This window comes from Sceloporus occidentalis, unplaced genomic scaffold, assembly GCF_023333645.1.
Source record: "Sceloporus occidentalis isolate IW3139 unplaced genomic scaffold, rSceOcc1.0.p SCAF_1, whole genome shotgun sequence".
NCBI classification, from domain to species: Eukaryota; Metazoa; Chordata; class Lepidosauria; order Squamata; family Phrynosomatidae; genus Sceloporus; species Sceloporus occidentalis.
The window spans coordinates 83,681,288-83,707,338 of NW_028316981.1; the positions used below are offsets into that span (position 1 = coordinate 83,681,288).

General features: G+C 40.7%; 1 protein-coding gene across 2 annotated transcripts in view; it reads left to right on the forward strand.

Annotated features, from left to right (window-relative positions):
* The window catches only part of CLINT1 (clathrin interactor 1), a 100,083-nt gene extending 84,433 nt beyond the window's left edge, over positions 1–15,650 (forward strand). The window contains exons 9-12 of one of the 2 annotated variants that reach the window (XM_089527724.1): positions 3,783–3,863; positions 10,725–11,020; positions 11,706–11,910; positions 12,397–12,596. In XM_089527724.1, coding sequence (XP_089383850.1) covers positions 3,783–3,863; positions 10,725–11,020; positions 11,706–11,910; positions 12,397–12,464 — 650 coding nt within the window. In that variant the 3' untranslated portion in view covers positions 12,465–12,596. Of the gene's footprint in view, positions 1–3,782; positions 3,864–10,724; positions 11,021–11,705; positions 11,911–12,396; positions 12,597–13,853 lie in introns of those variants that run through there. The other variant, XM_089527714.1, reaches the window with a different exon arrangement.
* Positions 15,651–26,051: the final 10,401 nt, after the last annotated feature.

The following is a 26,051-nucleotide window of genomic DNA, read 5'->3' on the forward strand; positions in this document are numbered from 1 at the left end:
TGGTTTCCGGTCATGGGCTTATTACTTCATTTGTTACCTCTTCATTTGTTGACGGGCCAGGAAGGGCTGTGCCCCTTAGGCAGGATAAACAATCCAAGTACTCTTTTATTTCAGTAATAGAACAAACTCTAACATGTTGCTGGAAGGACAAAGCATTTATCTCTTTCATACGAGATACTATTCAAATATTGAAAAACTTTTCTAGATTTACAGTTTGACAAGGGCAGATAATTCTGCTTTTCTTGCTATGGAGTAATAGAAATTTAGTTTCCCCTATCTTTCTACATAAGCATTTAGGAGGAGATGTCCTAGAGATGAGACACATTACCAGCTGGCCACCACAAATAATGTCTCTTCTGCCCTAAGGAGGCAGATGGAAGGAGTTAATTTATAAAGACAGCTCTCATTTGGGAGTTTCTGAGGCTAGCTGATGATGATGTGGAGATTAGTGCTGTCCTTCTTAAGGAGGTCATTTTTCCTGACCACTGTGCTCCTTGCAGTGCCGTCTTTGGGGCCGTGACTTGTGTGATGCACAAAACACCAGTGAGGTCAAAAACAGTCTTAAATCTCTTTTTTAAAATAAATAAATAAATGGCAGTCTGTGGAAATTTTCACCATATCATATCTAGAACATGAACTGTTTAACCACGCAAGCAGAGAGAGACATTTTAAACAATTTACCTGCTTAACAGGATTAGACAAACAAGAACAATATTATGAAGCTGGATTCCTTCTCTTCCCTTCTCCCACTTCCTTTTTTTGTACATACAAATGGAAGATATGCAACTAGAGCAAAAGTATGAAACTTTTGGCCCACCACATGTTTTTAGTCCAAAACACTCCTGTCAGTGGAAGGATACAGATCTGTGTAAAGGTTGATATTGAGTTGGTTTTTAGCCAGATGCATCCGTAGGCAGTTTGGGGGAAAAAATGAGGTGATCCCTAGCTTTTCATAGATCTTCATCACAATGTGTCACCGTTATTTAAGATTAAACCAGTAAATGTCCAATCTGTCTATCTTTTGCATGCATACAAAAATACTTCAGCTTCTGTAAGAATTGAGAAGGATCTGGTAACTTTAGTCTCAGCGTTTCCTCCTTGATAACAAAATCCACATATGTTCCAAAAATAGATGTCTGCCTATCTGAAAGCTGAGTGTGTCTTCTTAATATAGACTAAAATAAAATAGCATTAAAAAGAAATACAAGTAACATGTAGTTGAAAAGGGAATTGTTTGTTTTATTACTGCTAGCCATTTATTAAAAAGGAGATGGTTCTAGTTTAATTAACTGAGTTGAGAACAGCAGATGGAGCAGAATGTCTTGCAGCTATAAGACAATTCAGAAATGGCACCAGATGTTGGAAGCTGTCCCTGGTGGTGTTTGAGTGCAACACAGATGTTACTGTCCCACCTGGCTAGTTTCTAAGCACTGCGGGCAAAGCAGCTGTGATGTAACCCATATAATGTACGCAAACACTAAAAGCAGAATAATTGAGCTGCTGCTCCTTGGAAATGTGTAACTACTCAGAGGTGAAATCTTTTAAGGACAAACTGTAATGACTAAGGCCAATTCTCTTTTCATACTTTTGGGAAAGGAAGCGGCTGCTTAATACTGCTTAATACATTGCACAACTAGAAGCCCAAAGTGTCTAGCCCGCAAATATTACAAAGAGATTGACAGTTTGCTGTGTACAGAAGCAAATGCATGCAGAAAGTAGGTGCTTTCCAAAAGCCAACTAATATATACATTTAAAAAAATAAAATAAAAACAAACCAAGGCTTTTCTCTTGGTACCAAATACTAGCTAAGAGCAGCTTAATATAAGCCTGCTTTTCATCAGAACCATGCCCCTTCTTTCAATGGAGCCCTGGTGGCGCAGTGGTTAAATGCCTGTACTGCAGCCATTCACTCAAAACCACAAGGTTGCGAGTTCAAGACCAGCAAAAGGGCCCAAGCTCGACTCAGGCTTGCATCCTTCCGAGGTCGCTAAAATGAGTACGCAGACTGTTGGGGGCAAATTAGCTTACTTGCTAATTAGCTTACTTGCTGTTCACCGCTATGATCTTTGGAATAGCGGTATATAAATAAAAAACAACAACAAACAACAATAAGAAGCACAAGCTCGCTCTCTCTCTCTCTCTCTCTCTCTCTCTCTCACACACACACACACACACCATTATGGCCATCACATATAGCTTGGTCCTCAGACTTGATGCAAAGAAAGGTGTACATATATGTTGTTTTTACAAGACAATGTTCTGGGAATCAAGTGCTGCCTGAGAAGTGCCTCTCCTTTTAATGTTGCAACTGTCCAGTATAGATTATACAGAGCTTTTCTATTTTTGATGTATAAAATATGCCGTAGGGAAGGATGGCTAAAATACTTTATTTTGTAGTCAATAATTCATTAGAAGCTTACAACTGGGACTTTAATGTTCGTCAGAAAAAGAAGCAAACATATTTTAAAAATGAATATCAGTGTAGGCTTTATGTCTCAAACTCTTGAATGTGAAATCCTGAGCAAGTCATTCATGCTTTCATTCACACAATGATTTAACATATGAGATAGAATTTTTAATTTTTTCATGGAAGGCACACAAACAAAATAAGCAAACAAAGGGATTCCTTTGATTGTTATATGTAGTTCCTGGGTTATAATTACTTTAAGCATTACTGTTGTGATAATTCTGCCAAGATTTTGGTGGTCTTTTAATGGCGTTGACATTCTCCTCAGTCTGTATACATTATAAAGAAAACAGTGAAGTAGGATATAGGGCACTTGCCTTGCATTGGTGTACAAGTGGTAATTTTCAGCCGAACCATGTAAGGAGGAATAATTCAAGCTGACTGGGTTCAGTTAAGCACACAAAAGTAGGGAAGTAAAGGTTTCTGCTGTGTTTGCCTATGATGTTTAGTTTTGATTGGTGTTGCTAAAGTGTTTTCTTATATTGTGGCTGGGCTCAGTTGTGTTTCTGTATCTAACATACCTCTTCACTTTCCTTATGTTCACTGTGGACAGACCCTTCTGCATCAGTCTTTATTTAATTCTCAGGATAATTTATAGCGCTTTATTAGATACTTATATATGCTAAAATTGGGCAAAAATCTAGGGACAAAACTTCATAGTCTGATCACTGGAAATCACTAAAGATATGATTGTCTAAACATCTAAAATTGCTTTCCATGCACATTCTGCAGGATTTCTATAGGCTCCAGCTTTAGTGACAAAAAGATGCAGAAAAATGTTACCTTTTTTTGCAGCCACACAGATTCTTAATTGCCTTCGGTGCACATGAATGCAAGTTGGTTGCATGTTGGATATGTCTCACCAATGAGGCATATGTGAGGCAAATAATGCCTTAATATGGAGTCCACCAAGAACTGCAATGGAGAAGGAATCATAGAGCAGTAGTTGGTGCTGGTGTAGTTGTTAAGACAGAATTGCAGGGAAACAACTTACATTTGGCAGAGCGTGGTAATAGTTATTTGTGTAACTGGGACCCCTTCTGAGCCAGGTTTCCCCAGTTATTTGAAGGCCTTTTCCCATCAAAATGTGGGAGGTAGAGTATGCGTCGTCTTTCCCAGTCCACATAAACGGACACACACGGTGGATTTTTTTGACATCTGAAGAGCCTTTCTATCTTAATATATCCTGATTCCCACAGACAAGAGATTTAAATTTGAAATTAAGTGTAGAATGGTTACAAAGCCCATTGTAAAAATTCATTAAAACCTTTTCTGAAATAATTGTGTGCTTGACTTTCAACTGCTTTGGTTTTAGGTGGTTCCACTGATCCCTTTGGAGGATTTGCTGACTTCAGCTCTGCTGCCGCCAGCTCTGCAGGCTGTCCTTCAATACAAGGTAGTGCTTTATGGGAGAATTTAATAAAAAGGGACTTTCCTCTTTGGAATTTTGATCTGTATTACAGAACATGTTCCATTCTTTATCCAGTTGTCACTGTGATGGTACTAGGCATGTTATTCTGCTGCTCTGAGTTGTAAAAACCAGTTGGTGTCCAGTCCTGTGCAAGTAGACTTTTCTTTGCTTTGCTCACCCTCTGTACCCCAAATCCCAGGTCCTTTGGATTTTTAAGGCTGCAGAGGAGAAAAGAAGCCCACTCCTCCATGGTTGACTCTCAGCTTCTTATTTTTAATAGAAAATTTTTCTTTTGATCTTTTAACCCACTTCACTCAGCCTGAAATGTTGCTGGTTCCTTATAACCTATCAAGAAGACCCAGTGTCACCTGATTCACACACGACAAAGAAGCTTACAATATATTGTATCTGTGAATGTGATAAAGAAATATAGTTGTATAGCATGGCAAAGGTGCAGCTGCTTTAATTTCAAGTATTCAGTTGTACTATTCAACCCACTGTGGATCCAGTCCTGCGCTCAATTGCTCTCACTCTCTCATATACCACTTCAGAAGATTATTAATTCTGGGCTGCTCTGTCCTTCTTACAGTGTACCATTTATTTCTAATGTATTAGTTGGCCTCTCCCTAAACTACAGTAGAGCCATGCCTTACGTGGGGATCCATTCCAGACCCCACCCCCCACCCCGCGTAAGGCAAATACCGGGTAAACTTGAGCCCCATTCAATACATTGCAGCGCAGCATCCCCGTAAAGTGGAAGTCACGTATGGTGCACCCATGTATGGAGCGGGCATGCTGTATTTCCATCCTACTGTTCAGAAACACAAATCTTCCTGGAGGTGTGGGCTAACAAGATTTAAGCTTATTGTTTTCCTCTCAATGTGTCCAGAAAGTTTCTGCCATGATTTGCCATTTTGAACTGAGAAATCTCTATATTTATTAGACAGAACATCAAATAGGTCTGATGTCATATTGGTGCAAATAATTTCATTCCCCCAAAACAGTATTTTCTGACAGGTATCTGTTCACTTCCTGAGTCTGACTGTACGATTGTCTTAGCAAATGCTAATTATGTGTCTTTCTCTGTTGAGGAGACCCAGGGCTATCAGGTTTTTTCATATATTGTTTTTTATGGGCTTTCCGGACTGTGTGGCCATGTTGTAGAAGAATTTCTTCCTGATGTTTCGCCAGCATCTGTGGCTGGCATCTTCAGAGAATGCTTGCCTGGAAAAGGGTGTGTGTGTGTGTGTGTGCGCGCACACACACACACACACACTGTGTGAGCCTGGGAATGCAGGAGTGATTTGCACGTGTATTCTTCAGTTGCTGATGGCAGGCTTCAGGCTGGGAGGCTAATGCAAAAGAGGATTAGTGTCTGCTAATTGGTGATCATTATCTGCTGGGAAAGCCCCTGACTCTGAGTGGTTTCCCATTTGCATTTGCTGTGTCCTTATTTTGCTATTCTTCAGGACTGGTAGCCAAATTTTGTTCACTTTAAGGGTTTCTTTCCGGTTGAAATTATCCAGATGTTTGTGGATTTCAATGGCTTCCCTGTGCATCCTGACATGGTAGTGGTTGGCATGGTCCAGAACATCAGTGTTTTCAAACAGTATTTTATGCCCAGGATAGTTTGTGGCATGTTCTGCTACTGCTGATTTTTCTGGCTGGCCCAGTCTGCAGTGTCTCTCGTGTTCCTTGATTCTTGTCTGCACACTGCGTTTGGTGGTCCCTATGTAGACTTGTCCGCAGCTGCATGGTATGCGGTAAACTCCTGTGGCTGTGAGAGGGTGTCTCTGGTCCTTGGTTGAGTGAAGCATTTGCTGGATTTTTTTTTTCCGTCATCGGTTTGTAAACCATTTGAAGGTTGTGCTTCCTCACCACTTTGCCTATTCTGTCTGTGACTCCTTTGATGTATGGTAAAAGTACCTTCCCTTTTTGGTTGCTGCTTGTCTTCACTTCTCTGGGTTTTCCTGGGCCTGGCAGCCCTTTTGATACCTGAGCTGGAATAACCATTAGCCTGTAGAGCCCGGTCCAGGTGCTTCAGTTCATCTTCCAAGAAGTGGGGTTCACAGATGTGTTTTGTCCGGTCTACCAGTGTTTTGATTGTGCTTCTTTTTTGTCCTGGGTGATGGTTGGAGTTCTTGTGCAGGTATCTGCCTGTATGTGTGAGTTTTCGATATACTGATTGACCCAAATGTTGGTTAGGTTTGCAGATGACAAGGACATCCAAAAATGGCAGGGTTCCTTCCTTTTCTTTTCCCATAGTGAATTGGATGTTGGGGTAGATGTTGTTCAGATGGTTCAGGAACGCAGCCACGTCTTTTTCTCCATGGCTCCAAATGGTGAAAGTGTCATCCACGTATCGGAACCAAGTTGTGGGCTTTTTCGGTGCTGTTTCCAAGGCTTGCTTTTCAAAGTGTTCCATGTAAAAGTTTGCTATCACAGGCTTAGAGGGCTTCCCATTGCTACCCTATCTCTCTGTTCGTAGAATCCATTGTCCCATTGGAAATAGCTTGTGGTGAGGCAATGTTTGAACAGGGCTGTGATGTCTTCTGGAAAAATCTGTTGGATGAGTGGATGAGTGGAAAAAGGATAAAAAAAGAAGCACAATCAAAACACTGGTAGACCGGGCAAAACGCATCTGAACCCCACTTCTTGGAAGATGAACTGAAGCACCTGGACCGGGCTCTACAGGCTAATGGTTATTCCAGCTCAGACATCAGAAGGGATACCAGGCCCAGGAAAACCCAGAGAAGTGAAGACAAGCAGCCACCAAAAGGGAAGGTACTTTTACCATACATTAAAGGAGTCACAGACAGAATAGGCAAAGTGGTGTGGAAGCACAACCGTCAAATGGTTTTCAAACCAATGACAGGGAAAAAAAATCCAGCAAATGCTTCACTCAGCCAAGGACCAGAGAGACCTTCTCACAGCCACAGGAGTTAACCGCATACCATGCAGCTGCAGACAAGTCTACATAGGGACCACCAAACACAGTGTGCAAACAAGAATCAAGGAACACGAGAGACACTGCAGACTGGGCCAGCCAGAAAAATCAGCAGTAGCAGAACATGCCACAAACCATCCTGGGCATAAAATACTGTTTGAAAACATTGAAGTTCTGGACCATGCCAACCACTACCAGGTCAGGATGCACAGGGAAGCCATTGAAATCCACAAACATCTGGATAATTTCAACCGGAAAGAAGAAACCCTTAAAGTGAACAAAATTTGGCTACCAGTCCTGAGGAATAGCAAAATAAGGACTCAGCAAATGCAAATGGGAAACCACTCAGAGTCAGGGGCTTTCCCAGCAGATAATGATCACCAATTAGCAGACACTAATCCTCTTTTGCATTAGCCTCCCAGCCTGAGGCCTGCCATCAGCAAGTGAACAATACACACGCAAATCACTCCTGCATTCCCAGGCTCACACAGTATGTGTGTGTGTGTGTGTGCGTGCGTGCGTGCGCACACACACACACACACACACACACACACACACACCTTTTTCCAGGCAAGCATTCTCTGAAAATGCCAGCCACAGATGCTGGTGAAACATAAGGAAGAAATTCTTTTAGAACATGGCCACATAGCAATTTATATCTTACCTCTCTCCTTATGCAAGACCCAAGGCAATATAGTTTAACTTAAAAGTCTGGTGTAGTTTAACTGATTTCTCAACAGTTTTGCAGGTGGCTGCAGTGAAATGTGTTGAATATTTTTATACACCAATACTTTTAATTCTTTGTTCATGATTAGTTTGAAAGTTTTTATTGTAAAATTGGAAAACCACTGGAGGAAAACAAGTTTGTATGTATGGACTATCTTTAATTGTACTCCTGCTTTGGAACACCATTCCTGCAGATTGGTGGTAGCAACACCCCCCCCCCCCCCAAATGCTGGTATGAAATGTTTGACACTCTTTTTTGGAAGAGCAGTTCTAAACTGAAAAGTTTAGAAGTCACTCAGCAGTATCTCTTAACACTTACAAGAGGCAATAACCTTTGTATAAATACCTTAAAGGCACCAGATTCTGTCTGATCTTGGACGCTAAGCTAGTAGTTGGATAGGAGACCACCACAAGATACCATCTGCTGTAGACTATTCAGCTGGCACTCAGTATCCATGGATTCAAGCATCCATGGTTTGAAGATATTCAAAAAATATATAAATTCCAAAAGCAGACCTTGTTTTTGCCATTTTAAGTAAGGGACACCATTTCATTGTGCCATGTTTCGGCATCCACAGGAGGTCCTGGAACCAAACCCCAGTGATACCAAGTGCCCACTGCTTTTTAGAGAAAGGGACTGGCAAAACCACTTCTTGAGTGTTCCTTGCCTAAGAAAACTATTAAATTCATAGCCTCTCCATAAATCAACAGGTGACTTGAAGGCACATAAATACACACATATGTAGTAACATGGGCACTCAGTCCTGTTTTAGATGATGGCTCCGCTTTTTAAAAAAGATTACTTGCTTTAGGCACATGTACGTCATGGCAAAGGAAAGAGTAGGGGAGGGAAATTGCTAATTTGTGTGTATTTATTTATTTTAACTTCCATGAAAATGAGAAATTGCCCAGGGGGGAGAGAAAGCATAAAAACTTAACATTAAGAGGCCCTTGCAGGGGTGAAGAAGCTTATGCAAATGTTATGATTGGCCCTGAATTATCGTCTTCTCTGGTTTTCTTGTCATACGGCTGTAATAATTGCTACATTATCTAAATGAACCCCAGCCTGGAAAAATATCTTCTGCAACCATGTGCATGGTTTCGAGGAAAGCATAGTATTGTACTTTGTTTTGTTTTGTTGCCCCCCTGTAATCAAATGTACTATGTAGAGATGGTCTGACCTGATTTGATACCTGTGCCCGTAAATACTTTTAAGTTGAACTGTTCTGCCCAGTTTTCACAATTTAATGAAAGTAGGGGTTTGTGGTGCTTGAATCTTATTATGCAAATAATGCAGTCTAATTTGATAATATTACTTTATCAGTATTAGTATGATTAATCTATACCAATCACTATTATGCAAGCAGACAGCAATGATTAATCATTCTCGAACAATAACGCCCCCCCCCCAGAAATCTTTGTTGATTAATCATCTTTGATAAAGTTCCCCAAAGAGTGGTAACAAACACCTCTCCATTTTCCCCACTTCCTTTACATTCAGTTGCTTGATATTAGTGTCCAGTAACTGGAGAATCAGCATATTCAGCATTTACTTATCCATCAGGAATACTTTAAGTGTGCTTAAATTTTTAATAGGCAGTACTAATTGAAATACTCCCAATAATGTCCCTTTTGTAAGGGAGATCAAAGCAAATGTTTCAGTTTGGCCCTAAGCTAATGAGTTTCAGCTCACTACTTGCATTAAAGTGGGTTGTAGAGATGTGTGGATCTTCTTTTCTCTCCATGCTCTTTCTTGCTTAAATTTTAATCCAACTGTAGAGGTAAAGTTAATTAAAATAAAGGTTTTATACCCAGGTGCTCAGGTAGCTTTAAGAATTATTGACATGAGGTGTAAATTATTGCAACATCTTTAAGATCAGGCAAGTTAAATTCCAGGTAATAGGTAAGTTTGTACATGACTAATTCCTAGCAAGCTGTACAGGCCAGATTATTCTGAAATCAGTGGGGTCTCATCTGTCTGACCTTACTTTTCCCAAGTCTTTCTTTTCTCACTTAAATAAGAAAAAACTCATCAATTGTTCAGTAATGATTGATTAAAAATCCTGATTTTTTCCCTTTCTGTCTGGACTGTTGAACTATGAAATGTTAATTACAGGATCTTCACCTGTGTAACTAACAAAGCTGGGTTGTGTTCATACATACATATGCATTATTCCAAAATAGTAAACTTTTCAAACTAGACAAACATGTTTGTTACATGTGCCTCAGATGTTCAGTAGTCACCATTGGCTAGAAATAGATGATTGTACCAATGGATACTTCGTCTTAAAAAATAAAAGAGCAAACGTCACAGTCATCGATTGATTGATTGATTGATTGACTGATGGCAGTTTTTGATTGCAGGTTTTACTCAAATAAAATGTTTTATTCTTAAAAATATGGAAACTCTGCTAGAGTCCAATTATACAAGAGAAAGGAATTGCATATCTTGCAGATCTCTGTGAACCTGCTGTATAAAGATTTGAGAGCTTATGCGAGCTTTGAGTGTGTATTTATCAAAGCACCCATAGAGCACTAAATAAATACTACAGAATGCTGTCAACAAGCTCAGTAGAGGTGAGATAAACACCCAGAGGCAGCTGAAGTTGAAAGCCTGTGATTTTATTATTATGCCACTTAGCTATACATGTTTAATAACTCTTTGTACAGCAAGTAATTTATACATAATCAAATGAGTTTGAAAAAATTGTTGTTTTTATGACTGCGAAACCAAGCTTGTTTACAGTGATTGATTGAAAGCATCAGTGAATTAATGCTTGTTGTTCTGCCTTGGGCTTCCTTTTTTTTTGGATATTGGCAGTTCAAATACTGAACTTCTCATCTGCCTTGTGCCCTCCACATTCTTTTTTACTGGAAGTTTATTTGGACCTGTAGGTTTGGTTGTTAGGATATCTTGTGTTCCAGTCATAACAAGTCCTCAAGTGAAATATTACTCTACCGTCTAGTGCTGGTAAGGGTGTTTCTCATTTTCTTTGCTATCCTGCTAAAATTGTTGGAATATTCATGAGGAAGAGTAATGTCCAGATGGAGATTATACCTGCCGACGTTAATCTGGATGGACACACATCGTCTCTCATTTGTTTCAGTTCATGGACTGGGGCATTTGTTGTGTGCCTTTCACAAAGTCCCTTATCTTTCTTTTTCCTCCCCAGGCACAGCTACAAGTGGGAATGGAGAGTTTGGTGACTGGAGTGCCTTCAACCAAGCCTCTCCAAGCCCTGCTGCTGCGTCTGGAGAGCTCTTTGGTGGGCCTGCTCAGCCAGCTGTTGAGCTCTTTAGTGGATCTGCTCAGCAGAGCCTTGGCCAGCCTCCAGCTGCTTCAAATGCTGCTGACCTCTTTGATTTGATGGGTGCCTCCCAAGCCACCATGACCTCTTCCCAAAGCATGAATTTTTCCATGATGGGTTCTAACACTGTCAGCATTAATCTACCTATGTCAAGATCCCAGGTATGATGCTGTTCTGTCGTATCTTAATGACCATTCTCTCCATGCAGAAGGTTGTGCCAAATAGGTTTGACAGACTCCTTCCTTAAAGCATCTTTTCTGTAGATCTCAGATGCTTTCTTGTCTCTTTTGCTTCAATGGTCACTCTTCAAGATTTAACTAAATTAAGAAAGAGAATGCCTTAGGTAATTCAAGAGCTCTTTAACATATTGTAGGTCTCAAATTTGATTGGCAGCACAGGGGTAAATGGTGACTTGTTTCTGACAGACCATTTTACAAAGGATTTCTTCCAGTTGTGGAATAATTTACTATCGAAAGCCAGGTTTTTTTGATTTGCTAAAGTCCACTACTAATTTTTCAAACTCTAAAACCAAAATAGATTCTGAGTCGGGGAGTCAGGGGAAGATAATATTTGTGGGTGGAAGGAAGGAATGGAACACTTTTGAGTTAACTAGTCTTGACACAGTGCTAGCAAGCTACCAGTTGACAGGTAAAATACTAAAGAGATGATCTTGAACCCTTTATTTGCATGAACTTCAACTCTGACTTTTTTGTTTCTCTTAAATAAGCACGAATATCCCATCTGTTTCTCTTCGTGGTGACTGTATAAATTGACTGTAAAATACAGTCAGCAGTGAATAGCATAACTGTCAAGATCTCTTTCTGTCTGTCTCATTGACACTTCTAGCCTTTGCAAAATGCCAACCCAATGATGCAGAAACCCAATCAACTTTATAACCTGGGTGCAGAGATTGTCCCCAAAAATATAGGCAAAACCCTGCCATCCACTTGGTCAGATCCCAGTGTTAATATCAGTTTGGACAATTTAGTTCCTGGTATGCAACCTTCTAAGCCACAGCAACCATCACTGAACACAATGATTCAACAACAGAGTAAGTAACCACCTATGCTATCATTCTTTCTCTGCAGGATTTGTAAAGGGGGATGGGGTATGTGGTTATGTGTTTCTTAAAGTATTCATGATCAAGCTGTGTTCTAAAAAAATATCACCACCCATAGATAACTTCAGCTTCCATAGATTTTCTCTTTTCTATAACCAAAGTGTATTATGCAGAGAAAGAAACTGTTGGGAGGTGCCAGAACTCAGCATTAGTTTGTGATTTTTCCATCTTAAATTATCTGATCCATTTTCTAGTGAAATGAGCAAATAGTGATGAGAAAGATTCATATGTCTAAGACCATGAATAGCTGCTACCAGTCAAAGTGAGCAGTGGTGGACAAGATGGACCTATGGCAAAATTCATTGTGTTTCTGTTTCATATGAAATTGTGAAAGCATTTGATTTTGAGTTTCAGTTTACACAAATCTAGAAATATGACATAGCCATCTAATTGTAGAACCTGAATTGTATTATCTAGAGCAAGTATGGATGACATTTGGCCCTCCAGATGTTTTGGACTGTAGTTGCAAACTAAGTTTTGCCTAGAGATTCTAGAAGTTTCCGAGATAACTGCGCAGGCACAGTAAAAACCCATTTGTGTGAATTTGCAGATGACCGCTCGAAGAAATACTGTTACAGGTGAGCAACCTGTCCATACCCCACCTTTCTCCCAGTATAGGGACACAAGGCAGCAAACAAGAAGTATAAAACAATACAATTTAAAAATAATATAACATTAAAATATATAAATACAAAATAACAATTTTAACATTTATAAGTTGAAATATAACATGTTAAAAATACAAACCATTAAAATTTATATAGCACAACATTAAAAACCCAGTCCTTATCAGCTGAAAAGGCCTGACTGCACAAAAATGTCTTTACCTGGCATCGGAAGGATAGCAGGGATGGAGCCATCCCAGCCTCTCTAGGGAGGGAGTTCCAAAGCTTGGGAGCACCCACTTAAAAGGCCCTGTCTCTTGTTCCCACCAAATGTGCCTTAGAGAGTGGTAAGACAGAGAGAAGGGCCTCTCATGATGATCTCAATACTCTGGGGGGCTTGTACAGGGAGATATGGTCCTTCAAGTAGCCTGGACCCCAAACTTTATAGGGCTTTATAGGTCAAAACCAGCACTTTGAATTGTGCCCGGAAATGAACTGGCTGCCAATGGAGCTGTTGCAATAAGGAAGTTGTATGCTCTCTGTAGCCAGTTCCAGTTAACAGCCTGGCTGCAGCTCTTTGAACCAGCTGAAGTTTCTAAGCACTTTTCAAAGGCAGCCCCACGTAAAGACCATTACAGTAATCCAAACAGGACGTAACCAGGGCATGTACTATTGTGACCAGATCTGACTTCTCCAGGAACAGGTGCACGCATGTTTTACCTGTGCAAAAGCACTCCTGGTCACTACCAATACGCGGGCTACCAGGCTCAGCGCTGAATCCAGAAGTACCACCAAACTACAAACCTGAGTTTTCAGGGGGAGTGTATCCCCATCTAACACAGGCTGAATCCCTATTCCCGGATCTGTGTTTCGACTAACCAGGACCACCTCTGTCTTGTCTGGATTAAGCTTTCCTTCACCCAGTCCATTACAGCAGCCAGACACCACTTTAGGACAGAAACAGCTTCCTTGGAATTAGGTGGAAAGGAATGATAGAGCATACAGGTAGAGTATCATCAGCATACAGGTAACACCTTACTTCAAGTAGACCAGAACATCTGGAGGGCCAAATTCTAGAGGAAAGGTGTGGGAGAGAGTGGCAGGGAGTTGAAGGAAAGGGGACTGTGGGAATTAAAAATTGTGTGAACCATAACAGGCAGGCGTATAGATGTGTTAAGGATTGGGCATCAGTCCAAATGTGTTTTATCACATCTCCAAGCCATTAAATAAGGGAAAAGGAAAGAAAACTTAACATTTTTCCCCCTGTAGATATGCAACAACCTATGAATGTGATGTCTCAGAATTTTGCAACCATGAGCCTCAACTCACCACCCAGCATGATGCCTGTTCGACCTCCGGCAAATCCACTGATGGGAGGACCCATTTCTGTAGGGATGGGAATGCCTACGGTGATGACTGGCACAATGGGCATGGCTTCCATGGGAAGCACACCTATGATGAATCAGGGCATGATGGGAATGAATGTGAACATGGCAGTGCCAGCTTCTGGAATGGGTTTGTCAGGTACGATGGGCATGAGTGTTCCTAATATAGCTGTGGCAGCCTCCATGACTCCTGGGACTGTGCAACCGAAGCAAGATGCCTTTGCAAATTTTGCCAATTTTAGCAAATAAAGATTGTAAACTAATCAGATTCAATGAAGGATTTTAGCTGCACAAATAAAGCTGGGATAAGGGTGGGAAATGCTGATCAAATGCTTTTTCTTTTCTTTTATTGCTTACTTTTAAAGAATCCACATTTTAAAAAAAACCCCAAAGGTCGTTTTATACACGCTGAAACTGCTTTTGTTGAAGGTTTGATGAATAAAGGTTCTTCCAGTGAGTCAGATGTTTGACATTGCAATGACAAGGCCTTGTTTTGGAACAAGACAAAAGCCTTTCTGGATGGCAGAACCAGTTTTAACTTTGAAACTTCTGGAATGCCCAAAATTTTGTGGGCTGGAATAATCTGTGTGAATCTAATTTTATACTTGATTTCTGTCTCTTTTTCCCCTCTCCTGGAATCTGTTTATCATAATTAGATCCATTCCTTTTCCTACCAGTGAGTCAAATTTGAAGTCAAAGTATGCTGATCAATTTTTTATAAGAATATATATATATTTTTGTCCAAAAATGGCTTACATATGTGATTATGGCTAATTCAGAGGGACCTCGAATGTATATATACTTTTGCTACTCTTCCAGCAACACACCTATACTTATCCAGATTTTTATTGTAGATTTCTTCAAGCAATTTGCCGATGAATAGGTTTGTGGGGGACTTCCTGCCTCTTTGTGCTATAAGAGCCTATGCAGAAGTGGTAGTAATGTCATCTGGAGCTGCTGTGTGGTTTCCTTTCAGAGAACTCTAGAAAATATATATATGGTTTGGATTTGATTTGGGGTGGCTTTTCTTCAGTCCTGCTTCAGTTGTAATTGGCATACCCTAGCCCATTTACATACCTGCAGACAGTCAAAAGGCAAAAATATTTATTATAGTTTTCTTGCAACTTTACAAAAGAAAAGAAAGAAGACCCATATCTTTTAAGTTACCAGTAATCACCATTGATTTCTTTTGTTAATCCAACAGTACTGGATTCTAGATTTTATTCATCTGGTGACTTCACTTCTCTTATGTAAATATGGCCTTAGCAATTGCGGAATTCAATAGAAAGGAGTTAAATAAATATAAATATAAATATATATTATTAAAGGAAACCTGTAGCAGTCAGATTTTATGAATTAATGAAAATAAAAGAAACAAATGAATGAATTAAAGGCTTTCCCTCCCTTCTGATATAAGTCAGCCTTTAGATTCACACATGCATCATGATTTTTAGTCTGGAACGTGGAGGTTCAGTTTATGGAATGCAGAGGTTCAGTTTATATTCACAAAGCCGGGGCTGCTATTGAGAATAAGTACTATATTCTAGGTATGAAACTTTATTGCCTTCCCTTTTCTTATGTTGGATATTTATTATTATTATTATTAAATTGATAAAACTTTATTTCCATTGTATTCATAATGTTCTGTTATACATAACATTAAACTGTTCATTAAAAACAATGTTGGGGCTGCCTCTCTTTTCATTCCATTTGACGTTTGTGAAAGCGGTTGGGGGGAATAATTATAATTTGGGCAAAGTAATTTTTATAAATAATTTAAAATTGTTTAATGACTTTTTATCTCCTGCCTTTCCTATCTGACTCTACTGTTAGGAATTAAAAATAAAGCAGCCAAGATATCTTGACCCACTCCAGCCTTGCTAATGCTCCATCTACAACATTTCTAATTAGGCAGAAATTCATGTACTTCAGCTAAGTGGTAATGAAAAGTGATTCATTTGCTGAATAAGAGATGAGAGTGAGTGTAATTAGCTGACTGCGGTTTTTAATCTTTCAACAATTCAATGTGTTTAAATTAGTTTCAAAGAATAGGAGCTTTCAAGTGTTGTTACATCAAAGTAATCAAGACAAGCTTTACTGGCTGAGCGGGATGGATCACCTTCTCTTCATCTCCAATTTTGAAACCCTTGAACTATTTGTGGGAATTGTCCTCATAAGTCTGACTTGTGACAGATGTTCAGAAAGGAAAAAAACGAAGAAGAAAAAACCCAACTATATAGTATCTCAAAAGGCAGGAACAAACTGGTTTTCATGGGGGAAAGGAGAAGTCAAAACTGGGTTTTTAAATGTCACTTTATTTCTATGGTACCAATGACCGGAAGTCCAAGAATATAGTCAATAAAAGTCAAGGTGCATCTTGCAATTCAGAATCAAGTAGTATTGACTAAAGTTTTGGAAAATGTTGGGCAAATTTGTCAAATACCTGGGTAGTCACTACACAGTTTAATTGTATTCTGGTGTCCAAAGGAGGCTGATACAGATAACAATACCATCAAGACAGACAGCAAATATGAATGTGAAAATACTTTGGCAACTCTAAAAGCCTGTGCCCCATGAAACCTGACCACCAGGTATTTGGTTTACAGTTGGCCCTCTGTATTTGCAGATTTGACTTTTGCGAATTTGATTATTTGCGTTTTTGATTAATATGTTCTCTTTAGGAATCTCTAGGTCCTCCAGCCCAACTCTGCCAGAAGTTGACCATAAAGTTGTGCTGGAGAACCTAGAAGTTCCTAGAGAAAGCATGTTCTCCAGCATGATTCTATGATCAACTTCTAGCATATGTTGACCACAGAGTTGCACTGGATGACCTAGAGAGGTGTTCTTAGATAAAAAGAACAGTGATTTTTTTTAAAAATTGTGTTTTTTCCACATTCACGGGGGTCCTTCATCCCTAACTCCAGTGAATGTGGAAGGACCACTGTATTTGCTTGTGGAAGATGGTTTGGTGAATTTCCAAGATGGGAAGATAGTCATAAAATAAGACAGCACCAAAACTCTGGATATTTCATTTTCTTTCATGGACTACTTACAGTTGCTAAGTTTGCTTGAAAGTATAATCTTTGAGAACTCCTGGAGAACAGGAGAAGTCCCAGCAGACTGGAGGAGGGCAAATGTTGTTCCCATCTTCAAAAAGGGAAAAAAGAGGATCCCAACAATTATCGTCCAGTTAGTCTGACATCAATACCAGGAAAGATTTTTGAGCAGATCATTAAACAGAGAGTCTGTGAACATCTAGAAGGCAATGCCATAATCACTAAAAGTCACCATGGGTTTCAGAGAAAGAAGTCATGCCAAGCAAATCTTTTCTCTTTCTTTGATAAAATTACCAGCTTGGTAGATGAAAGGAATGTGGTGGATATAGTATATCTTGATTTCAGTAAGGCCTTTGACAAAGTTCCCCATGACAGTCTTGCAAACAAGCTTGTAAAATGTGGGCTAGTCAAGGCAACTGTTACATGGATTTGTAATTGGTTAACTGGCTGAACCCAAAGGGTGCTCAACAATGGCTCTTTTTCATCCTGGAGAGAAGTGACCAGTGGGGTCCCACAGGGGTCCGTCCTGGGACCAGTGCTATTCAACATCTTTATCAATTACTTGGATGACAGAATTGGGAGCATACTTATCAAATTTGCAGATGACACCAAATTAGGTGGAGTAGCTAACACACTAAAGGATAGGATTAAAATTTAAAATGACCTGAATAGACTGGAAATCTGGGCCAAAGCTAACAAAATGAACTTCAACAGGGAGAAATGTAAGGTACTGCACTTAGGGCGGAAAAATGAAATGCACAGATATAGGATGGGAGACACCTGGCTGAATGAGACTACATGTGAAAGGGATCTAGGAGTCCAAGTAGACTACAAATTGAACATTAGTCAACACTGTCATGTGGCGGCTAACAAGGTCAATGTGATTTTAGGCTGCATCAATAAAAGTTTAGTGTCTAGAACAAGGGAAGTAATAGTGTCACTCTATTTTGGTCTGGTCAGGCCCCACCTGGAATATTGTATCCAGTTCTGGGCACCACAATTCAAAAAGGACATTGAGAAACTGGAGCATGTCCAAAGGAGGGTGACTAAAATGGTGAAGGGTCTGGAAACCATGCCCTATGAGGAACGACTCAGGGAGCTGGGGATGCTTAGTCTGGAGAAGAGAAGGTTAAGAGGTGATATGATAGCACTGTTTAAATATTTGGAGGGATGTCATATTGAGGAGGGAGCAAGTTTGTTTTCTGCTGCTCCGGATACTAGGACCCGGAGCAGTGGATGCAAACTCCAGGAAAAGAGATTCCACCTCAACATAGTAAGGGCTGTTTGACAGTGGAACACACTCCGTCAGAGCGTAGTGGAGTCTCCTTCCTTGGAGGTCTTTAAGCAGAGGCTGGATGGCCATCTGTCGAGTATGCTTTGATTGAGATTTCCTGCATGGCAGGGGGTTTAGACTGGATGGCCATTGTAGTCTCTTCCAACTCTATGATTCGAATAATTAACTATTGTTGATGGTCATTTAGTTTCAACTGCTCTCAGGGATGAGTACCTACTCTTTGCTTGCTCAGACATCCCTCCCATTGAACCTTGGTCTCAGTTGCCCTTTGAGAGAACATGCCTGTCCTGAGGGGCTGCCAAATAAGGTATGAATGAAAAAATAATGGGATGCCCACAGAGTCTTCCAAAGTAAATGTCATATATGCCACATAGCTTATATGTTAAGTCAGACCATTCAAAGCTTTCCATCCAAATTGGTTGAAAATTCATCTGGCTGTTTCAACATGGCACATTAACAGACAGAAAATTTGTTGTAATTACAGTGAAATTTTCAAAAAATATTTTTTTCTGAACTTGTCAAAATCTTTTAAATAATGTTCCGTTTAGTATGGATGAAGAAATAATCAGAGTGCTCTCCAGGGACCCCCAAAAATAATTGGGATGCCTCTTTAAGGCTAACCCAAAATGTATGCCATGTACCCTATATTTTACATCAGACCATCCTGAATATACTGTCTAATGCAGGGGTAGGCAACCTTTTTGAGCTGGGGTCCGGGTTGCTGTACCTCAGACAACTGGGGGGCTGAAACCGGGGGGTGGAGCTCCCACCCCCCGGGGGCGGGGGCGGGGCCGCGTGCCGGGGGTGGAGCCTCCACCCTCTGGGGGCGGAGCTTCCACCCCCCAGGGGCGGAGCTTCCACCCCCCAGGGGCGGAGCTTCCACCCCCAGGGACCAGGCCACCTCCTCTTTGCCGGCCCCTGATGGGGCCCCAGGCCCTGTCAGAGGCTGGGAAAGAGCCGGCAGGGACCACCAGCGCTGGAGGCCTCCCCATCTTTGCTGGCTCCTGACGCCAGGGGCCCGCTGCCGCCGCCGGAGCCCTCCTAGAGGGCCCCAGCGATGGCAACGGGCCTCCCAGAGCTCCGGTACGGCTCCTGGAGCCCCGTTTCAGGGCTCCGGAGGCCACAGCGGGCCTCTTAATGGGCACCGCCATTTTGCCCTTCAAAATGGCGGCCGAAGCTGCTGAAATCGGCGGCGATTTCGGCGGCAGGAGGGCCGGGGCCGGCGGAAAGGCGCCCGCGGGCCGGATCCAGCCCGCGGGCCGGAGGTTGCCGACCCCTTGTCTAATGTGTCAATCAGACATTTAATTGTATAGATCATGGTGGTGCCTATCCCAGCATGAAAAAAAAGGCAGAAATGATGCAGCACCCAGCCAGTGCTTAGAAAAGAAAGATGGCAGCCTTCATAAGCTCAGAGGGCCATGCCGTGGAACATCTTATTAAGATATCTGGCTAGGCGCACTAAGAATCTAGTTAAAATGTCCTGTCCCGGTGCTGTCTCCTCCTTACTTTCTAATGCTATTCATCAAGAAGAAAAACCTTACCAAAAAGGCAGTGACACAGATTTTAGTAAGAAACTTGGTTATGTTTCAGATTTAAAATGTCTACCAAAAATTTATATTATTTAGTTGTTCATGACATGAGCAGCATGCTTGGCTTTCCTTTGAAGGCTGCTTCTTATAATACATTTCTTTGAGATTACATAAAAGTGATCTTAGAACCAGTGTGGTTTTCTGGTTTGAATGTTGAGCCAGAACTCTGGGAAACCAGGGTTCAAATCCCTGTTCAGCCCTGGAACCCAGTTTGGTGACTTTGGACAAGTCACACTCTCTCTTCTTCAGAGGGAAGGCAATGGCAACCCCCCCCCCCCCCCGAACAAACCTTGCAGAGGACACCTCACAATAGCTTTGACCTAGGGCTGCAATAAGTCAGAAAAGACTTGAAGGTGCACAACCCACAGTGACCTAAAGGAAAACCCAGGACTCTGAAAATACAAATTATAAATTGATTGATGCCACATTTACATGCGGAAAGAATGCAGTCAGAGAAAATATAAATAAATTGTTCTCTCAGCTCTTCAGCTAGAATCTGACATAGCCTCAAATGTAAATCCCCAGACCTGCACTGCCCAGATGTTGCTTTCTTAGCCCTAAATGCTCCTTTCAAGTTCTCTGACAAGGCACCAGAGTTTTTCTGAGAGTGGAACAATGAAAAACTCGCAGATGTGTGCGTTATATATCCTAAAATATCTTGATTTTCTGGAAACTAGCTTACAGGTTTGGGAGAGGTTTTAGTTCCCCCGCCCAAAAATTTAAAAGAAGATGATTCCTGTTCTTAACATCTTAATGAGGCCAGCAGAGTGTCATACCAGCTGCATTTCTATTTAATGTTATACTTAAGGCCTCTTGACAGAATATGCAAAACTCATGCAGGATGCAATGAAACTGAAACAGTTAAATGTGGACCTTTTAAGGCTAATCTAGAGAAGCTAATATATGTGTGTGTTATTATATTTTTTTTAAAGTATGGACAGATGAGAAGCCCAATTACTGAACTCCTTGGCAGTTTTCTACAAATACAGTCCACTGCAGTAACACCAGGAGCTTAGCAAAGGAATAAATGGCACAGGTGCAGGCTTGCTGATAACCCAAGTGTGTTTGACAAAACAGAAACTGCATCTGAAACCAATGAACAAGAGTATTTATGGCGGCATCTGTTTCATCTCGATCCATCAGCAAAGAAAAGCCTGACACATCTTGTGAAGAGAAGGGCAGCAGGAGAGCTCATCAATGAAGGGTTTGCATAATGCAAAGAGGCATCCTGCACTCAAGGTGATACCAACAATAACAGTAGCAAACGCTTAAAGGCTATTTATATTCTCCGAGATCTTAGATTCTCAAAGACACTTGCTGTTTCTGTTGCCATTTACACTGAGCCATGAGTGCAACAACGATCCTGTATACTAAGAGTGAACCTGTGAGTGTAGATCCTTGTGCAAGCAAAACCACCACAAGAGGGAGAGCCACAGGAATTTCATAAATGTGGGAGGAAAGACATAAGGAGAATGACCAAACCCAGCTCAGCATGGACTGTGCATACTCACAGGCCAAAGTATGCTTGGGGAGGAATGAACATGGATAGGGGAAATGGAGTATCTTGAGAAAGGGCAGGGTTGACTAGCTATAACATGAAAAGAAACACTCCACACTACAGCATTTGGTCTCTTGGTTGATTCTGATTATTATGTTAATATTATGTTAATTAACATAACATTATGTTATGTTAATCAACAAAACAAATGTGACATTTAAAAAAAATCAATTATGCTTGATCCCAGCAACCTTTGTGAACCTAATACTAAGTTTGTTAATTATTTTGGAAACCACCAAACCATGTCTCAGTTATAATTTTAATATACTGTGTGTTCTGCTTCAAGTTAATTGAAATGAAAAGGCTAGAATCTTGTTGGGTTAGTCTCAACTGGAGTAGACCCACAGAATCAGTTATTGAATGGTGAGTCAACACATAAATACAGTTGGCCCTCCATATTTGTGGCTTTGACTTTTGCAGATTTGATTATTTGCGCATTTGATTAATATGTTCTCTCAAGGAATTTCTAGGTCTTCCAGTGTGACTCTGTGGCCAACTTTTGCCAGATGTTGCACTAGAGAACTTAGCAATTCCTAGAACAAACACTTTCCAGGCATTTGTAGGTCCTTCAACATGATTCTGTGGTTAAATTCCAGTGGATGTTGACCATAAACTTGTGCTGAAGGATTTAGAGATTCATAGAGAGGTGTTCTCTCTGGTTAAAATATATGTGTTTATTTGCAGTTTTTCCAATCTCATGGGGTTCCTGAATCCCTAACTCCAGCAAATGTGGAGGGCCCACTGTAAATCTGATTGATTCAGTCAGTGTAGTCTTGGTAGAACTGACGATGATGATGATGATGATGATGATGATGATGATGATAAATTTTATTTATATTTCCCGCCTCTCCCAAGGATTGAGGCGGGATTACATTAATAAAAATGATACAATAATACAAAATACAATAAATAAAACACTAATACTGAATTAACGGACATTCCTGTTAGTTCTCTTAAACAGTACGTCAAGGGCCAATGTTTCCAGCAATGACCGATGGCTTCCATGTTATTGGGGTCATGAATCTCAACCAGGCTGGAGAGTGATCTGTACAGGAGCTATCCAAAATGCTTTATGTATTTTAGCAGTAGGGTTCAGTACCTTAGAAAGTATCACACACATGCAAATTGGAAGCCACCGGTGCCACTGCATGTTTGCTTTGTAAGAAAAGTACTCGATAGAGCAGCCTCCAGTAAGTGGTTAATTTTTGTGGCACACTAACCCTCTTCCAAACTTGTCAGAAATCATTAAAAAAACACACACACACAATTGAGTTAACAATATTCTGATATAAGCAGATTATGTGAGTCCAAATATGGGAGAAAGTATTTCCTTACTGGCAGGTTCCCCTTTTTTGCAAGGTTTCTCCAGAAAGTGTGAAATAAATAACTAGGCTCTCTGGTTAGATGATAGGAAAAGAAATATCAGAGTCTAATTTATATAGGTCTATGCTCTATTCTGGGTGTAGAAACAGTGAATTGATAGCACGGATGTGAAAACCAGGCCGGGGGGGAGGGGGAGGAAAAATATTGATTGAAAAAGTTTTCCTACTTTTTTTCTGAAGCCCTTTGTTGTTAAAAAAAAATTAAGAATTTTTTCTGGAATATTTTCTTTAGAATTATAAAAAGAAATACAAGATGTTCATATTCACTCTTAAACATTCCTAATGGAGATTTCTATGTAAGACTATGTACGGGATCAAATGATTGCAGTTCCCAGTCTTAGTTTCCTTTTCTCAGTTCTTTTAACGTGAATAAGTGTTTTAGGTCAGTTTGGTAATATAGAGGACTAGAAGAGAGAAATAGTTTTCTTTGTTTTGCTAATGTTGATGGGGTTCCCTCCCTTGTTTTTTTTAGAATTGCCCCCCCCCCACACACACACACACAAATTGTCAAAATGATAGAGTTTGGGTGTGCCTTTCAGTTCAGTTGCTCCATTTGTAGCCAATTTAAAAATATATATCTAAAAAGCAAATTCCATTTGTAATTACTGTCTGAACAAGCTATACTTTGAATATTCCAAATATTAAAATTTGATGCCAGACCAAAGTTTCCATTTTTAAAAAATAACCCATCTTTTCTACATCTCTAGTTAGAGCCAGTTTCTCTTCCACCAGCTGCACCAGCCATGTTCTGCTTGAAGTACTCTCATAAGTGGAAAGGATGAATTGATCTTTCCAGACTTTCCACCTCCTGTTGTTGTTTTTGTGTGTGTGTGTGCCTTCAGGTTATTTCCAATTTATGGCGACCCTAAGGCAAAGCTATCATGGGATTTTCTTGGCCAGATTTGTTCAGAGGAGGTTGGCCATTGCCTTCCCCTGAGGTTGAGAGAGTGTGACTTGTCCAGAGTCACCCAGGGAGTTTCATGGCTGAGCAGGGAATTGAACCCTGGCCTCCAGAATCATAGTCCAACACAAGCCACTAAGCCACACTGGCTCCTATACTGTCCTGGAAAGTCCTCTGGCTGTTTGAAATAGATTTGGGGCTGTATTAGGGGACTGCAAAATAGAGGGGAAATAACAAAGATTGTTAGTGGGATTTTTCTGCTGGATCAGGAGCTTCCTGGAGATGGAAGTAGCTCTTCAGTCTATGGGAAGCAGATTCTTGAGTTAACCCTATATATATATATATAGAGAGAGAGAGAGAGATTCCCAAGGCCCAGGGGATACAGAATTTAACATCTTTTGCAGAGGTAGCTTAAACAGCTATGCATTTTGCACATGGGAATGATTTGTGTAAGAAATTCAGCGGCAGTACCCTTTTCAAATAAATGAAGCCAAGTTATGGGACACAGGATTAAACTGGTATAGGAAACCAGATTGAAAGCCAAGGGTATTGATCTGTTTGGGAGTCCTATGTCCCAGACATTCTAGATGCTGCTATAGAGCTACATCAGAATATAGGCCTTAATCACAACTGTAAATTAATTTAATATATTAGCAGGTGTACTGATGTAAAAGCTGTTTGACAATAGAGTAGTGGTTTAATCTCCTTCACTGGAAGTTTGTAAACAGGTTGGATGGCCATCAGGGATGCTTTAGTTGTGGACTCTTATAGCGTTAGGAGGTTGGACAGGATTACCATTGGAGCACCTTCCAACCCTGCAATTCTATGTTCCAATGGTGTTATTTCATTACTTCCCACTGGATGTTTCCTGTAACTTTCTTTTGAAACATATACCCAGCTGCAGTTGACAGACAGCAATGCCTTGAACCCATGCAAAACAGATTCGTATGCCCAAGCCTCTGAAATAAAGCTGTAGCTGATATGGAGATAATTAACAAATATAGTCACTGTAAAGAGGTCACAAAACTATGTCAGAATTCAGTTTGAATGCACAAAATAGAATGTTATGTCTTTGAACACCATCAGAGTATAACAGCTTCAGAAAATAAAAATTCTAATTAAAACTGCCCTTAACGAAGAACAGTGTTAAGCTGGAGCAAGGCAAAAGGCAACCACATCAGGGGGAAATGATTAATATAAAGGAATGTTTTCCTTAATTAAAAAGAAAGAACTCTTTTTTATGCAAGGCAAGTTCATTTTCTTGGTTCCACTTCCATCTGATAAAGCTTTACAGAAATGTACATAAATCTTCCTACATTGTAGTGCCATGATATTCCCATGGTTTTCAGTCCCCAGGCTCTTCTGTGTACCCTTACATCCCTCTCCATCGGAATGGTTCCCAGTTCCCAGACAAATGGTGTTTGATAAGCTCATGTGGAGAAAGGGAAGTGGGAGCAGTGATTCCCAAACACTGGCCTTCCAGGTCTTTTGGACTTTGGCTCACAGAATCCCAACCATTGGCCAAGATGTCTGAGGCTTCTGGGAGCTGAAGTCCAAAACCTCATGGACCAGCATTTGGGCATCATTGGGCTATAGGAAGCAACTGTTCTGATGAGACAGCAGTATCAGTACAGCTTCTCCCAAATACCTCCTTTCCCATTGAGCATAAGGTATGTCTGATGCCGAGCTAAGAAGGGGCCCAGCTCTGCTTGAAGGTCAGGGAAATATATTCCAAGAACCAACCTATAAAAAATGAACAATAAAAATATTTCCAAAGTGGGATGTGAATCTCTCTCCTCCTTAAGAGGCAGATATGTTCCATCTTCTTCTCCTGAATGTAGTGCTAATTCCCATTAGAGGTTAAAAGTTCGACAAAGATTTATTTCTGCTAAAACAACTACAGCACTCTTTACAGCAACAGTGAGCGAGGAAGGAAGGCAGTTGGCCTGCTCATAGTTACCCAGGTAATTATCAGTACGTCTTCCACAATCTCTGGCCTTGGCTGCCCCATTATGGTTATATCGACCCTCCATCTTAATGAGTTCTACTTATACATACTGTTACACACAAAAAATCTCAAGTTCTGTAAGGCTATGGGTGACATCCTGCTAGTGGATTGCGATGACTAAAGTTCAACCTACATCTCCACCAACCAGACAATGACCAAATTCCCTCTCCCAAAACCACCTAAGCTGCAGCAGCCCCAAGTACACACACACAGGCATTCACTGTGGTTGAAAGAGGGTGAGATGTGGGATTTGGCAGGGCAGCACCCGCCAGTGTTCCTATAGCTGGATGCACA